The sequence below is a fragment of the Lineus longissimus genome, chromosome 15 (assembly GCF_910592395.1).
Source record: "Lineus longissimus chromosome 15, tnLinLong1.2, whole genome shotgun sequence".
NCBI lineage: Eukaryota > Metazoa > Nemertea > Pilidiophora > Heteronemertea > Lineidae > Lineus > Lineus longissimus.
The window spans coordinates 10,725,799-10,742,405 of NC_088322.1; the positions used below are offsets into that span (position 1 = coordinate 10,725,799).

Here is a 16,607-nt window from a genome sequence, read left to right on the forward strand (position 1 = left end):
CCTTTCACAGGCATTAGACATCATTGCGTCGATTCATTATTCAGTATTAGTAGCTCTAGTTTTAAAGAATATCAATCAAGATACACTAATAAAGGTAATGAGTTATGAACAGCCCGCTCAAAATATTGAGGTGGGTAACCCGATGTGCTTCGTTTTACGCCAGTTGTGGGGATTTTGAATCTCTCAGTAATGTGAGCTCGCAATGAGAATTAGAATACGATCTTAAGTAAGAATCTTATAGGATTACATGAAATTTTTCATTGCATCAGTGAGTTGTGAATGAGGTTATCATCAAACCACAATCCCTCAGGATCTTTAACGAATTACGTTAACTACAACCAGGAGTCTCGATAATGAGTAAATATATCATGATTGGCTCCCCCGGGTTTGATCCTTTAACGCAATGTCCGCGGAAATTTACCGATAAGACGAACTCCCGCTCGCGGCCATACCACACCATCTTGACTCTCAATGGATTGACATTGCTCAGCGGCCAGACAACACGTATGACCGGAGCCTACGGAGGCAATACCGCTGGAAGTTCATTATGTACAGGACAGGACAGCCAGGTTTCGTACTAGTCTAGTGCCTTAATAGGTAACTCTCACAAGCTCTACGAACTGTGATGTCGTGTTATCAAATCCGAGATTACTGCTCGCCCTGCCTGCCCGAGTTGGGACTCGGAGCCTTCACTGTGTCAGCTTCCCGGTGACCAGAGGAGCACGTAAAATGGCCACAGTGATAAAGAAATGCCGTTACGCTCTGCGCCGTGAAATCAAGACATCCTTTTGGCTGTACCAACAACCTTCATCAATGATTAGCCCATAACATGCCACAACAAAAATTAGTTTTCTACCAAATTTCCAGTGGTGACGTTCTAAATGGCGATTTTAGTACAATTTCCGACGAAATAATATTCAAAATAGATCTCTGTCCCCAAATGTCTCCCTGCTCCCTACGGCCATCTTGCTCTACACTTCGTAATGGTGTAGTCATATACTCTCAGTTTATATTGATAATGAATGTTTCCATGTCGCATAAAGAGTCAGAAAATAATGTTGATATTCCTGATACGTCAAAATAACACGAATTAACCTCTTTATGAAAGGTCAATCACATTTACAAATACTGCTGAGAACTTTTTCTTTCTTATTGATTGCAATGAAAGGCACGGTGCACAATTGAATGTGTCATAGCAAAAAACGACCTATATCAATTATCTTTGCTTCGAGAAGGTGGTAATAATGTCTCGTAAATACATGGACGCGTAGGTTGTTTTTAGAATAACATATCTAACTCTATTTGACTCGGTAGAATGTTAGTAACTTGTATATTTCTCTGTAATAATAATAATAATAATAAATTGTTATTTGTAAAGCGCCTGTATCACTTGAAACAAATGTTCACCGGCGCTGGTGAGCTCTATTGAAAAGAAGGGTCTTGAGTTCTCTGCGGAAGGTTGAGACATCCGATGTAGCTCTCAGGGTGGTGGGGGGGGGGGGGGGGGAGAGTTCCACAGTTGAGGTGCTAAAGTGGCGAATGCTCGACCTCCAAATGTTTTCAGTCTATATTTCCTACAAGTGAGAAGGTCCTGAGATTCAGCGCGTAGGTAACGAGGTGGCACGTAATGTTGTGTAAGTCTGCATCTACAGGCTCTGTTGAAAACCAAGATGCCACCTGGTTTTTACTTCGACTATGTAGAAGTACTGACTAACAATAACGCTTAGTCGTGTCAGAGTCTTTTGAAAGACCCCGGTCGTGCATATGGTACAGGACATCCACATACAGGGCACCACGGTAAAGAGGGTCCTACAAGTCGTCTTGTCTTGGATGACGGGTATTTCCAGAGACATACCTTAGACGAGAAGCGGACGATAGAAAATGTTGCAATATGGTTAGAACTCCAGGCTAATTACTAATAAACTCCAGACAAAACATCCTAAATAAAAGAGACAGACAATGCGTTTGTTAGCGTCGCCTTCTAGTGACCGTTTTAATAACGAAATATGTACATTAAACTGAAAGCAAATACATACATATAAACATATTAACTTATTTAATTATTATTGCATAAAATCGTACTCTAATTTTTGTTTCTATATTCATTTTATTTTTGAATATTAAATAGCATGCATGAACAATCTAGTCGCATATCATAACAGCGACGTGGTCTCCCATGGGTCGGATGAAACCCTCAGGTGGCCCGATTATCAGCAGAAAAAGGATAAAGACCGGAACTGGGGGCAGTTACTCATTGAAGGTCAGTCGCCGATAGCTCCGAGCTGAGGACAGACATTTCGTCGGCTCAGGGTTAACTAGTTGTGTCCGCATTTTTGTCAAATTGATTTTATCATCTTTAATTAATGCACTTTCCATGACATTTAATTACAAGTTTAAATCGTACTTGTAGCTAAACCGGTTGATGTGTAATAAACAAAAACACTCCTCAAAACAACTGCATTTCCATTGGGGTTTTGAATTTTCAATTGTGTTTTTCTCGGATCAACCAAAATGTCAGATGCAGCTTGTTAACCCTGAGCTGACGATTTGTCAGCGCAGTCATTAACTATATATAAGCTAGTATTTCTATCTAACGGAAAACACTTTAGCTGGGAGCATACTATTGTAAGTGTATGAAAGATCATGTTTCAAAAAAGAAAACCAAAAGGTTTTATTTAGCACTTCATGGATTTAACATGAACCTACATTGAAATTTTCTTGTCCGAAAATGGGATGACCCAATCATGAGTATGTAGTTGACTACTAATTCAATACTAACATACATGTACCAAGATACATGCAAGGTCACAAACAATAGATGATCGCTTTTGCGCTGTGCAGGTGGCGTTTAAAGTTGAGGTTTATTGGATTCGTTGATAGATGTCAGGCTCATTATCATCATGACAAATCAAATGGTTGAAATAAAAATGACATTGAGATTCAACAGCAGTCCGTAGGATCGACCCATATATCGGACTATCGCGGGTCAAGCGTCATTTCACGTATTATATAACGTGCTACAGGCAGTGAGCGAAAGCATAATATTACATTAAGCTAAAAACGGGTCCCCTACGTCAGCAATAACAATACATGCAGTTAAAATAATAAGCAGTACACAAAAATATACATTTCTTTCACATAATGTTCTTCCACGACGTGGGATTTGCTGTGCATGGCTGTACAGCATTTTTGCCATAAACTGCACTTTATCAAGATGTTGTTGTTAAGTGAACACATTTCCCAAAATCCGATGTATCTAACATCAATTTGGATAGGCAGAGGAATCGTCTACGATGAATTAGCCCACGTCGAAAATCCCAATAACTTCGTATTCAAAGATTCTTCCCACGAATTATTTCTAACTGAAAAACTACAAAAATATTCCACCCTCTAGCCTATGCGAGGTTCAGAACCACATATAACATTACAAGTCAGAATTAGTTTCATATAGCTCATTATTACACGTCTTTAGCACCATACGGCTTCGTTGCCATACATACACTTTTTGCTTATTGAAAGATCACAAACGATTGATGGCAACGATTTCAATAATCAGTCCCACACACACCAGTAGTCGATTTCGATTTCGCTAGAAGGCAGCAGCTGTCTTGGGGGGAGAGTCGATCAGGAGAATTGTATCATAAGTCAAAAGATGTTGCCCGTGGTATCTTAGGTCGAAAATCCAGACATGATACATGTACTTATAAGATTCTTAGGTAAAATCTTATTGAGTTTCGTGTACATGTGCATGTACAATCTACGCACGATTCTTACTTACATAAGATTTTAACTAAGAATCTTGTCATGAATGTTTATTTCCATTTACACGAAACCTAATGAGATCTTAACTAAGATCTTACATGAATCTTATATGGAATTTCGACATGAGGTATCATTTTGAAAGTTTGTATGATATTCAAGATACAGGATATACAAGATCGCTTGCATTGTGAAATTCATCCAGAGATTACGTCATTTATTGGCGCGAAAATATTTTATGAAAGAAGGTTTATAATCTGCTCAAAAACTGAATCTTTCGCGAAAAAAGCCGTACAAATTTAGTGGTTAATGTATTTATCACGCTCATTTTAGTTTATCTTGAATATCAAGAGAAATTTTTACGTCATGACTACGAAAACTATGCTACAGTGTATGTGCATTAAAGTACATCAGATAATTAAGTCATACAAATTCAACTTTGTTCGTTCACAAGGCCTGTTTAGGTAACTTACGCATTGGCCAAGGTACTCCTTGAACTGAAGCAAGGACCAAATGTTATACCTTGGGCAAATTCACTGGTGTCTTATTGCAGGACAAGCGTCTTCAAGATTCATATCATGTACCTCCTATATAATATTACAGCACTCCCATCATATCCTAAGCACTGGGAAGACGTCATGTGAAGAGTCGAGGAGTTCAAAGATATCTTAAAAATATCTTTTCCTTATGTTTCACGTGATGGTGTCATGATAACCAGCCACAATCTCATTAGGCAATGTTTACATATAGGTCACACATGTCACTATAAAAACGAACACGTCACTTCCATAGAGTAGGATACATAGGATTCACGATGTCACTTTATATCCTTGTGTCATGTCTTCAATTCAAATTACATTAAAAAAACAAGCTCGTGAAAAGTGACAAGTGACTACCTGAATCATATGTAACCCCGGCCTTCAGTACCATACTTTCATAGCACCTTAGATTCGAAGTCTACTATCGTTTGATCCAAACCAACTAGAGTCCAAATGTTCTAGTAACGTTACACTACACTGTTCATACATGTTGTAGGCTCTAGTTCAGCTGAACTCACTCGTATTAAGTCTCGATGCATAGATGAAAATATATCGTATAAAATAGTATTTTTTTTCTATTAACTGGTTGCGAGCATTTCTACGTGATTGCGACATTACGCGAATACTGCGTCGCTTCCACTACTTCCGATTGTCGGACGAGTCCGTTTTGGCACTTTCGTGTGAACAATCTGAAAAATACGGGAGATGAAAAGCTATGGTCGTACAGCATGAATCAACGAAATTATACCACTAGCGTAAAAGCGCATTCTCAGGTCGGAAATCCAGATATGATATTTAGTTAAGATCATATACAGTTTAATATTCATGTACATGTTTAGTTAAGTTAAAGTCTTAAATTAAACTTGTATAAGAATCTTACGGATTTTCAACTTGGTTATCGTCTTAACAAGCGTGCGCATGTCTTTTAACCTACCCGGTATACATTTTTTCTTACCTGTAAAATAATCAGTTTCCTTGAGTGATATTTATCTCCTAATGCTACGATCGACGACTTGTCATCACTTATTTGGACCGAGAATATGTCCATTCCCGCGTGAAAGCCCGATATTTGGTTTCCTCCTTTGGCTCGCCAAAGACGGATGGTTCCATCACGTGACCCAGATACCACGAGACTGTGATCGTTAGATATTGCAGCACACCAGACCTGGAAAAGATAGCACGCAATGAAGTATGGTGAAATTGATAAAAACTTTCCCTTTTATCTTAACATCATATTGACAAAATTAACATTAATAGGTTTTACAAATGGGCTAGATGTAGGTGTAACTTTGTAAACTATTCATGCTTTGAGAATCCTTCAAGCGCTACGTAAGTACCAGCTGGTTTGGTGAGTAAATTGCTTTACGTATCATCTCGTGACGTTACCGGAGACGAATGACAACCGTATTGTTTAAAAAGGGAGTGTCGAGAGCTGACGATAAACGGAAATCACACATGATCTGTCCAAAACTTGTCCAATACTGTTAGGGCCAATTTGTCTACTAAAACTAACAAAGTCAGACACTCACATCATCGACATGACCACGTAAAGTGTGTAGATTCTTCTCCTTTTTCATGTCCCAGACCTTGAGCGTATGATCTGCAGACGCCGACACCATATATGAGCCGTCCTTCGACACAGCTACTGCCGTCACTGGGCCAATGTGTGGGATGGTTGAGGAGCCACCTAATCGAGTGGATGTGTGAGGGCTCGCCAAGGAGAAGAGGTGACGGAGTGCCTTGCCGGTCTTTAAGCTCCATATAGTCAGCTCCCCGTCTCGAGTGCCCGTGATCGCCTCGTGTCCATCAAGAATTTGCGTACATTCCGGCTCAGCGTTGATGCTGAAGATCATGGGATCGTGAGGGTGCGGATTCGGCTTGAGATCAAAGATCAGGAAATGTGCATTCCCGTCGTAGTTACTCGAGAATCCAGCGACCACAAATTTATCGTCTTTACTGGCCCCTAAGAAGGTCACAGTGTCACAGAACCCGTCGGGGCCTGTAAAGCTTAGTTCCTTGATCGGTTCGTTGCCCATCATGTCCCAGACCGTCAGCTGTGTAGTGTTACCAACCGTCCCGGCCAAGGCGACCCGTTCCCCATCCGACAACATGCAGCTTGCCGTGCAGATATCTTGGTAAGGCATCTCAAACGCCCGGCCAGAGACGAAGTCCCACATTTGTAGTTTCATATCCATTTTCTTCTTGTTTCTGAAGTCGGACGAGTCGATCATGGTGTCAGCTGTAACAAGGCCGGCGAGTAAGGACTCGTTAGCAGCCAGGTGGACGTCGGTTGAGCCATGGCCTGAACCTCCCATGGTACGGACAAGATCACCAGTCTGAAATCAACCGAAAATGTACATATCATATTGGCGGGTGGCGCTTATATTCAAGGAATCCCAAACGATGATTACTAATGTAATGAATGTATTATTATTAATGTATTATTTATAATGCCTACTTACCCTCATGTCCCACACCTGAGGAGCTGATGAACCGGACCCAGTAATAACAGATCTACCATCGGCTGTCAATGTAAAACTCTCTACTCGAATCTCAGGGGCAATGGTCGTCACGCCTGCAGCTGAACCTTCCGCGATGTTGATCAGGCCGCCGTGTCCCATCGTGCCACTGCCCAAGTAAGAGCTGGACGCGGACATCAAATTACTCCCACCGTAACCACCTGCTGCCAAGTTACTCTGGTCCATCTGGTATTGAGAACTCATGTAATTTGAGCCAGACATTCCGAGTCCATATGCATCGTTTCGGGAGAACGTGCCGGCTCCACCTCCACCGCCGCCTCCGACCATTGTGTTGGTGACTGTTGTCGACTCGTGGATGTTGGTTATGTTGGAGCTCCCGCCGTATCCAGCACCAGCTCCGTAGCCGCCGGCATACCCTCCACCACCGCCACCACCTCCGGCCATAGAATGATCGTAGCTTTCCGTCTGAAATCAGGTATAACTAGATGTACAAGGCATTTTACACTGGTTATAATCACCCTTTCTATAAAAAAATGAGTAAACCTGTATGTCCGGACAAAAACCCTCTCATAACTTCACGACAAGGCATAAAAAACAAAACGTGAACGTACATGTACACATGGTGTATACGACGTGAAAGTTGGAAAACGAAATTGTAGCTTTTATTTTGGCGGTACATATGGAAGGTTCGAAAATAAGAAGAGAACATAGGGTTGTCGGTTAACAGTGAACTAAGGCAGGTTGACAACTACAGCCATTATGACAAACAGTGCTTGAGCAAATGTAATGTACGTGTTACACTACATTTACAGAACAACACCGACAACAGAAAGCACAATAAGCTTGTTAGAAAGCACGTGTGGTTAAATAAAGCTCTGTTTATAGTTTAAGTATGACATAAGTTATTTCATCTTGTCGGCTCTTGAATATAGATGTGGATGTCCCCCATCATGCTCCTTACCATCATGGTGGAGCTTCCACCCGCGTAACCACCGCCGCCGGCATAAGAACTACCCCCACCAACAAAAGCACTACCGCCATCAACGTAGGCGGCACCGCCTCCGCCAGCACGGGCTGAGCCACCTCCGCCGGCAGCGTACGTTGTGGTCGTGGTATTCTCAACCACGGCGCTTCCTCCGCCAATGAATGTTGCGGCCCCAGCGCCCGCAGCGGCTCCTCCACCGCCGCCCGCTCCTCCAGCTACGACGGACTGTGAGAATGAGGTCTCCTAAAATAAGAAGCAAGCTATTGCTAAAGCCGGTGCATCGTTAGGTATTATGCGTTGTGAACCGTTTATTCATCTGTTTTTGGGATGAGTTACGCCTGAACAGAATACGCTATTTTTTACTAGGTGCGATTCACAGTTCTAGAGAAAGTTTGACTACAGTAAATGAAAGGTAAACAACTAAAAAAGAATGTGGTAACTGTTTAGTTTCAACGTGAACACCGAGTACATTAAAACATTTACGGTGCGAAATCAAGGTGGATCCTCAACACTAATTCATTTGAAGACATTCTGCTGAGTAATCCAAAGAAAATTGAAAATATCTTCACAGCACGTCATTATTTTGCTATTAATGCAATATCAACTACTTAAAGAAGCACTGTGAAGATATTTGCTTATTTCTTCAGAATACTCTGCAACATTGGTTTATGAAAATCAGGGAAGTTGAGATCAGTGACTTGTCACGGATCCTTAAGTGTATACGGATGGAAGTGTACAAACAATTTTTCCTCTTTCTGAGTTTTATCCGTATACGTATAATGGTCCGTGCTAGTCAGATTTTGTTTTTGTTTTTTGTTTTTTGTTTTGTTTTTTGTTTGTTTTTCTTTTTCTTTTTTTAAAATCCCACTTGCACGTTTTCTTTAGTAATGACTTTTATTCTATCATGGATTAATGTTTTATTGTTTTATTATAAATTGTAAAGCGCTTAGAAGCTTTAACGACGTTAAGCGCTATAAACATGTTTTTAATAATAATAATAATAGTTGCTGTTCTTATGTCGTCAAGAATCCCCTTAAAGTGTAAGAAGGGACAAGACCAGGGTTAAACACCGAAGGGGTAAGGTTGTGCATTGTCCGGCTAAACGGGTGAATGTTACGACACATGGATATTGTCCTGAAAGGGAAGAGTTTGACAGGCAGTTGCGTGAAATTGACAAAGACAGATATATTCAATTAGAATGTGCATGTGAGGTATTATTGATGATATCACACATAGAATGGTTTTTGAGACACTGAAGAACCGATCCCCACATCAACCGTAGAAGACAAAGTTTATGCTTAATTCATACAATCATTTGGGCTGTGATTTTTCGCTAAAGGGTTTGCAGTTTTATTTTGATAAGAAGTTGAATGCAATTTTTCGATTAAGGAACTGATACCGAAATAGTGGTATTGGTTACCTCTCAAAACACCGCACCCAGGTGTTTTAGAAACATTGTAACCCAGGTGTTTCAGAAACATTTGAACCAAGGTATTTCAGAAACACTGTAAATTGATGTATAGCATAAAACATGGTCTTCTATTCTGCCACCATATTGCCAATGACAAGAAAAGGCGTGTTGTTTCACCTCGTCAGTACCAGCGCCTAAAACCCAATACGAGTTTGGGTTATCATAAAGCTGAAATATTAAAAGAGCTGGCTGATTAGTGTTATCTAAAATCAGGGATTTATCAAGCTATTAAAACGTATGAATCTCTTGTAAAGATATTAGATTATACCCTACAAAATAAATGCGTGAGAAGCAATAGAAATTGAATTGTCGGTTATATAAGCAGATATACAATGTAAGAAACAACATTTTAAAAATTGAAAGCAAAATGTAGAATTGGCATTCGGTGAACTATCATGGAGACGAAACCATGGGTGGCCTAAATATTGTGTACTATCGTGTGTACGACGTGTAGGCCTTACCCCAAAGCCATGAAAGCTGACGGGCCTGCTGTGTACCGGGGTATCGGGTAATGATTCAGCGTCAGAGATAAGGGAAGCAAGCGCGTGGTCCTGGAGATGTGGATGGAAAGTCTTCATTTGAAAAACATGCATGTGGATGCTGACATATGGATAAACTAGAGGACCATGCAACTAGCGCTGGAAGGCAAGTTAAAATAAAAACGTGTTTCTTGTCTTCACCCGTCTCGATTTTGGCCACCACTTCCAAAAAGCTTTTGATTTTGTTTCACTTTTTGCCACAACTTCATGACATTTTACAGCAGATCACACATGAGAATGATTTCTTTTGCTGGGGGGGGGGGGGGGGGGGGGTTAATGTTCTTAGGTCGTGGTAATTCATAATTCCCCTTGAAATGTATCGACACTGATATCTGATATTAATAAAAAAATAACAAGTGCCCCGCCGCACCGATTTTATGAAAGGGTTCGGAGTAGAAACAAATTTTCAGCATCACTTGCCATAACCAAGGAGGATACTTTTGTAAACAGAACATGCTCGCTTACCGTCAGCATTGACTCTGATCATCCTCACAGGTTGGGTACATCTTTTTACAAAATCATTAAAACGGGTAGGGCAAATAATATTATTCATCTGTATTCACCTACACCTATATCAAAACTAGACAGACAAACTAAAATTGCTCATTTATTTAAAAAAAAATCATGTAATATTGTAAATTTAAACTACTTAAAGCAACATTTTTAATTTCACTTACAAGTTCTGGGTTTGTTAGGGCGCTTGAGACCGAGCCTTTCGGATGGTGGCTCGATACAACAACCCTTGGGAGCGTCGCCCATTGGGAAGGAGGTGCTGCCATCTGTCGGTGGGAGGAGGTCTTGAGGATACCCTAAGCGAACGAAACAGCCATAGCCATTAACATGCAGCAGGGAAGTATGCAAACACGGAAAGATATTTTGTTCTTCTTCCTGCCAAGATGCCACGCAGATTAAAATAAAATCTCTCAACAAGATGATGGATATGTATTTTTCAGTTTCTTGTAAGATAACCCAAAACATGCCAAAATATGACTTACAACGAAGATCATTCAATGCAGTCATATTGTAATGTATGCATACGGCATACTACAAGGTAACACACTAGTGTATACAAATGTATGCATACGGCATACTACATGGTAACACACTAGTGAATACAAATGTGTGCATTCTATCTAATTTTGTCTCTCATAAAGTTGTCACTAAATATCTTGTGAAACTATCTGATGTGAGACATCTTGGAAGAAAAGTATACAAACACGCATCGAGAAGAGACAGAAAACTCGGACTCCATCATCTTATTGGTTTGTTTTTAGGTTGTAGTTGACGGTCGAAAAGGATAGAGCGCTGAATTTCCTTCGGATGCCCACACCACAGGGTAGTTCAACAATGCACTTGGAAACACAAGTTGCAGGTTGTGTGCATGAAATGATAGCATACCTTTTGCAATGATTCACCATAAAGTCTACATGCCAAGAAGGACGACTCATTTGACGGTGCATGATATTGTAAGGAGAGCTTTTCTTTGAATGAAAAGATTGAGCGGCTTGGTTTCGATTTAAGTTGGTGAAAAGTAATTCTATCACAAGCAGTCTTCGCAAGGTATTACAAATATTTCGTTGATGATGACCTTTTCTTAAAGCCGAAATATGTGGACATCTCGAACAATGATTGTGATAAAATATCCACTGACAAACTTCAGCTCTTTCGGTTCATGCAAGGTGATAGCGTTCATGCCAATACCCAGAAACTATGAAGTCAATTGGGAGCAAATCGTTTTCCAGAACCACATTGATTCATCGCTGTTAAAAACGTTGACGATATGACGGTGTGGGTAATAATTCAAAAAGTAATGAATCGAAAAGCGCCAGATGTATTTTGAAACATGTAATACGATTTGATGACAAATCACGCAGTTTATCGCTGGCACGAGACTTACATTCAATTTTAGCGACCCAGTGCCATTGTTCCTCGGCGGCAGAGGTGGAGCAGATTCGGCGTCGTTGGATGTCCTACCTGGCCCGTCCTGTATCAGAGCATGTGGGTGAGGTGAGGTGGGAAGATGACATGCACAATCAGACAAAACATGCATGCTGTCACCGTAAGTTTGGGCTCGTTGCAGGGTTTGCTTTCAGAAAACACAGGGCATATGCACGCTAAGTATCTGCCCACTTCGGCCTATCGGGCCTAGTCAAACTGCAGTTATACGAATCACCACTAAAGGCGCCCCAACAGAAGAAAATTATTGTTCTCCACGGACTGACTGATTTTCACCGACAAATTTTTTTGGGCGTTTTATTTTTTCAAAATTTCCAGAAAAAGCTTTAAATAAAAATCGCCAAACGTTCAGAATTACTTTTTTTTGGTTAATAGCAAAAATAAATAGGCGTGAACAATTCAAGGCACAGTCGTTTGTCACAGCCATTAACGAGGAGAATGTGACTGTGCACTGTAAAAAAGATGAGACTGCTTGAATCAACATTCTGCTGCAAGAGTCGTCCACTTAAGGTGACAAGGTAAGGGGAGGAAAGGAATGTTAGGTTTAGCACTAATGTACGGCAATATTACGGTACTAAAGGGAGGAAGGGGGAGGGGACGCGCTTATGGTACGAAAAAAGAAAAAACTTCTGAGAAAACTAACACAAATACGCACCCCGTAGAGGTTTTTCTGTAAAATGAAAAATCCCTGACGGTTTTTGCGATTCTTAAAAACCTCTATGGGTATTTTACTTTGCTGAAAAACCTCACGGGTGCACAATTTGCCTTGGTAAGAAAACCATGGAAGGTTTTTCAAAGGCTTAAAAATATTTATTTCTAGTGTATTTCTAATAGTGTTAGACTAATTATTGGAAGCAAATCTTTCCTCCCCTTTTGTGACATGCAAACACAGAAAGACATATCTAAATGTAAACTAAACGTGCACGTGAGGTGAATGTACAATTATGTACATATCGATGTTCATATCATCAAGAATTAAAGAAGACTAGTCTTTGCTAATTCTTGATATCATATAGCGATAATTATTGATACACGTACTATATATGAATGATTATGTACATATCATCAAGAATTAATAAGTCTTTATCAATTCTTGATATCATACATGTACATAGCGGATAAACGCTGGAATGCTATGAATCATCCCTAATTCGATGATTTTTGGTCAAATTGAAATCAAGTCATTTTCGATGTTTTACATGTATTTCTATTTACTAGTGTTCGTGCCGTCACCAGTGCAAATACAACACAGGACTAATCCTCTACATCCAATATACACTACAGGTAATATAATAGAACCACCATGATTAGTAAACGGAAAAGGCTCAATTGTAGAATCCCTGACAAATTCCCCCCAAAAGGTCATCACTACCAAAATGTTCTATGGCCCTTACCAAAACCTCTCTAAGAAGCGTTTGTCAGAGATTTTGCAATCTAGCCCAGGAAAGGATGACTGGTTTGATAAACTTTTCTATGACGGACAGAACAGCGAGGTTAGATATCGGACTACACAAGATCGTACGCTTACGGCATTATCGGGAGTTGGGAGTCCTCCCCGACTTCGATCGTAATCATCCATAGTAAGTGGCATGAGTGGCCGTGACTCGTCATCCGACTGTGTTGCGGACATATAGGGTGCAGGGAGCATGGAGTAAAGGATAGAAACATACGCGTTTAACTAAAACGTTTAACTGAAAACTCTTAAGTGATGACGACATGCAAGAATAGTATTGAGGAGGACAGATCTCAAAGGAACATGGCTAGATGGTGTAGATGTAGTTGCTCCCTCAGATACTTCAGCGCTACCCTGTGATCTTGAGTAACGATGCCAACTAACCTTACAGTTCCCAACATGGCCAATGCCATGGGCGAACTTAACAACCATGTGTTGTACTTTTCATGATAATTCTACAGCCACGTAGATACTTTTGAGTGAATGTGTGGAGGTATTTTTCCATTGCTTCGCAAATTAAATACCGGTACGGTAAACCACTATCTTCGCGAATTTTGCAAATAACCTGGTTTGCGAAAATAAAAATCGCGAAACTATTTTTTTACATTTTAAAAAAAACCGAACGAAATTTCGTAATACGCCAAAATATAAACCGTCTATTTTAAAAATTGTTTCGAGAAATTTTCGCAAATCGTAAACATAAAGAGACACTAATATTTCGTGGTTTACACGACTTTCTACAGTACGCACATCATCAGGTGTAGGAAGTCGTCCTCGGCTGCAGTCCTCAGAAGGACCGAGTGCCCTCCTGCGATCATCGTCATTCTGAACACGTGCGGAGAAGGAAATAAGAAAAGGAGAGAAAAGAAAGATGTACAGGTGGAAATGAAAAGCCGTAAGTCGATCAGTGATCATCACAAGTACTATCATATGTCACATGCAGAAGATTTGAGGAAGAGATAGCGGAGTCGCAGTGAGAAAACAGCGCAGAAATAATCCGTCCTGCTGCCTCGGAAAAATGTGGGTAATTGCCACTACTAAAAAGACTGTTGAAATATTCCACTGCAGAGCCTACTGCCCCATGGACAAGACATGGACTTACCTCAGGATAGGGTGGGAGAGGTGGAGGAATGGGCGCAGCTGCGTCGTAGTCTGGTGTGGGAGGTGGTGCGGAAGCATGCTCGTCATCATGGACTGGGGGCAGTGCTGGAACCCTGTCTGGGTCCGCGTCATCGTCCTGGTAGGGAAGGGGTACATGCAGGTGACACAATCGACATATAGGTAGCAATACATATACACTCATAGAAACAAAATAACGGTACCATGCTTTAACATACAACATGCAACCTACTGTTGTGCGTCCTCCTGCTCATAACACGCAATGTATCTGCGATCACAATCCTGGCATCATGATGACGGCTTGGTGTGATAGATGTTGATTAGTAAATTACCCTTAATTGTCATGTAACAAAGACGACATAGTGAACAGTGCCAGATGGGTTTGAAAAGGAAGGGAATTGTGCATATGAAGTAATATGATGGCGTGTGGGAATGAATAATTCATCTGAGACAAAATGAAAAACAACATTGGCTGTAGGATGCAATAGGAATCAAATACATACCCAGTACCGTAATTCCGCCTAAAATATAAACTATCTGCAAAAGGATTAAATACATCCCTCTTTCATAAAGAAAATATAACAACTGACTTACGTGAAGTGCGGATCCACCTCCAGCAGAACCATTGGCGACGACAGCACCAGCTCCCGCGCCAGCACCAGCACCTGCACCAGCACCAGCACCAGCGGCTTCAGCCTTCTTGCCAAACAGTCCACCAGCTCCTCCCAAAAAGAGATAGTTACTTGTCGGTTTCGGTGCGGAAATGGTCATTCCACCTGCTCCTCCTCCAGCAGCCGCGGCGCCCTTTGCGCTTACACAGGCACACCAACCAGGTTTACACTTGTAGAACGCCCAGATGATCGATGTCAGGGCAAGTAGAAGAGCAAGTAAAACTCCAGCGATGATCCCCGCACTTGCGCCGGCGGCTGTGACTCCAGTTGCCGCGGCAGAGCCACCTGCAGGAGCAGCAGCCGCAAATACCAATCCTCCCGCTCCACCTTTGCCTACGACAACGCCGCCTCCTCCACTGGTTCCTCCTCCTGGCGGTATGTAGCCTCCGTGCCCAGGTTTTGGGAGGGTGAAGAGATGAGGTGCAACGAAAATATCGCCTTGGTGTCCCTGGTTTGGAATGGCCCAGTCGTAGAGACGAAGGCCGTTCCAGTAGGCACCTGGAAGAAAATAAATGAATCCTGCACTCGGAGACTTGCAGAATAACAGACTAATTTCGATGTATCGAAGGACAGATTATTGGCTCTAGCCCTAGAGTTATCAGAGGTACTATCATATCAAATCTTTTAAGACACCTTATTTTGTATTAACTACACTAATTCTCTCTTACAAGAGGAATACTGAATAAAAAATGACTTACCGGCTATGATACCATTGAAGCCATTGGATGTCCTTCCAGCTGCCCACCGACCGCCAGACGTAATGAGATGTTGGTTTGCAAATGTCGCTGCGCCACCACCTGAAAGAACAATAGCTGGTGTGAAAGGAAAATAATCAAAGTCGAATTTACCTTTTGAATCTCGAAGTCAAATTTAGGTACTCCAAGCACGCGCCAACTTGATTACTCACCTCCTCCTCCTCCGGCCGAGGCATCTACCACAAAACCGGCCTGGGCAGGCAGGGTATCCACGTACATCTTCGCCTCGTTTCCGTCTCGGTAGAAACGGACCACGTGATACCGGCCATCATGGAAAGTGCGAGACGTCTCGATTAGCTTTCCTTGCCCACCAGTGTAGCGATAGTCCAGCACAATGTGTCCATTTTCCTAAAAAGGAAAAAAGGGTTTTTTAGAACTGAATCAAAAATATGCTACCATGTTACCGTAGTAGTAGGCCTACAGTAAAGTGTTAATAAGGCACATGGGCCATCAATGCAAGACCGTGCTTTCGTTGGTGAACTTATTGGGATTGGTTTTCCAAATTGCAAACAACTTTAATCGATTTTGATATTATTTCTATGTATAAGGAATTATTATAACATCGTACCCTTACATTGTAAACCTACTAAAAACTGAAAGTAGCGAAAACCTACCAGGCGAACCTCGACGAAGTTGGGCGGTTTCTTCGGGTCTGTTTCCTTGCCTTCGACTCTGAAGATGACGCCATTCTGATACCAGGTCATGAACCCAAGGGCCAAGTAATCCTTATCCGTGGTCGGCATGTTGAATTTCGGGTAGGTATAAATAACAACACCATCTTTTCCACCATTAGCAAAGCGGAAGCCTTCCGCCTCTGAAAAGTTAAAGAGACAAATTCATGTTATATTGAGCTTCATTTTAGACCTAACATGATTTTTTG

The 16,607-nt window shown here is 41.3% G+C and overlaps 1 protein-coding gene across 12 annotated transcripts in view; it reads right to left on the reverse strand.

Annotated features, from left to right (window-relative positions):
- Positions 1-1,964: 1,964 nt before the first annotated feature.
- LOC135499555 (uncharacterized) overlaps positions 1,965-16,607 on the reverse strand; it is a 67,385-nt gene continuing 52,742 nt past the window's right edge. For 5 of the 12 annotated variants that reach the window (XM_064790396.1, XM_064790403.1, XM_064790394.1 and 2 more), the window contains 14 exons: positions 16,342-16,541; positions 15,880-16,075; positions 15,671-15,769; positions 14,896-15,470; positions 14,285-14,419; positions 13,933-14,007; positions 13,258-13,344; positions 11,671-11,757; positions 10,451-10,582; positions 7,740-8,006; positions 6,761-7,243; positions 5,828-6,634; positions 5,254-5,463; positions 1,965-4,987 (listed from right to left, as the gene is read on the reverse strand). In XM_064790396.1, the coding sequence (XP_064646466.1) occupies positions 4,913-4,987; positions 5,254-5,463; positions 5,828-6,634; positions 6,761-7,243; positions 7,740-8,006; positions 10,451-10,582; positions 11,671-11,757; positions 13,258-13,344; positions 13,933-14,007; positions 14,285-14,419; positions 14,896-15,470; positions 15,671-15,769; positions 15,880-16,075; positions 16,342-16,541 (3,428 nt within the window). In that variant the 3' untranslated portion in view covers positions 1,965-4,912. The other 7 variants (XM_064790397.1, XM_064790395.1, XM_064790399.1 and 4 more) reach the window with 7 other exon arrangements.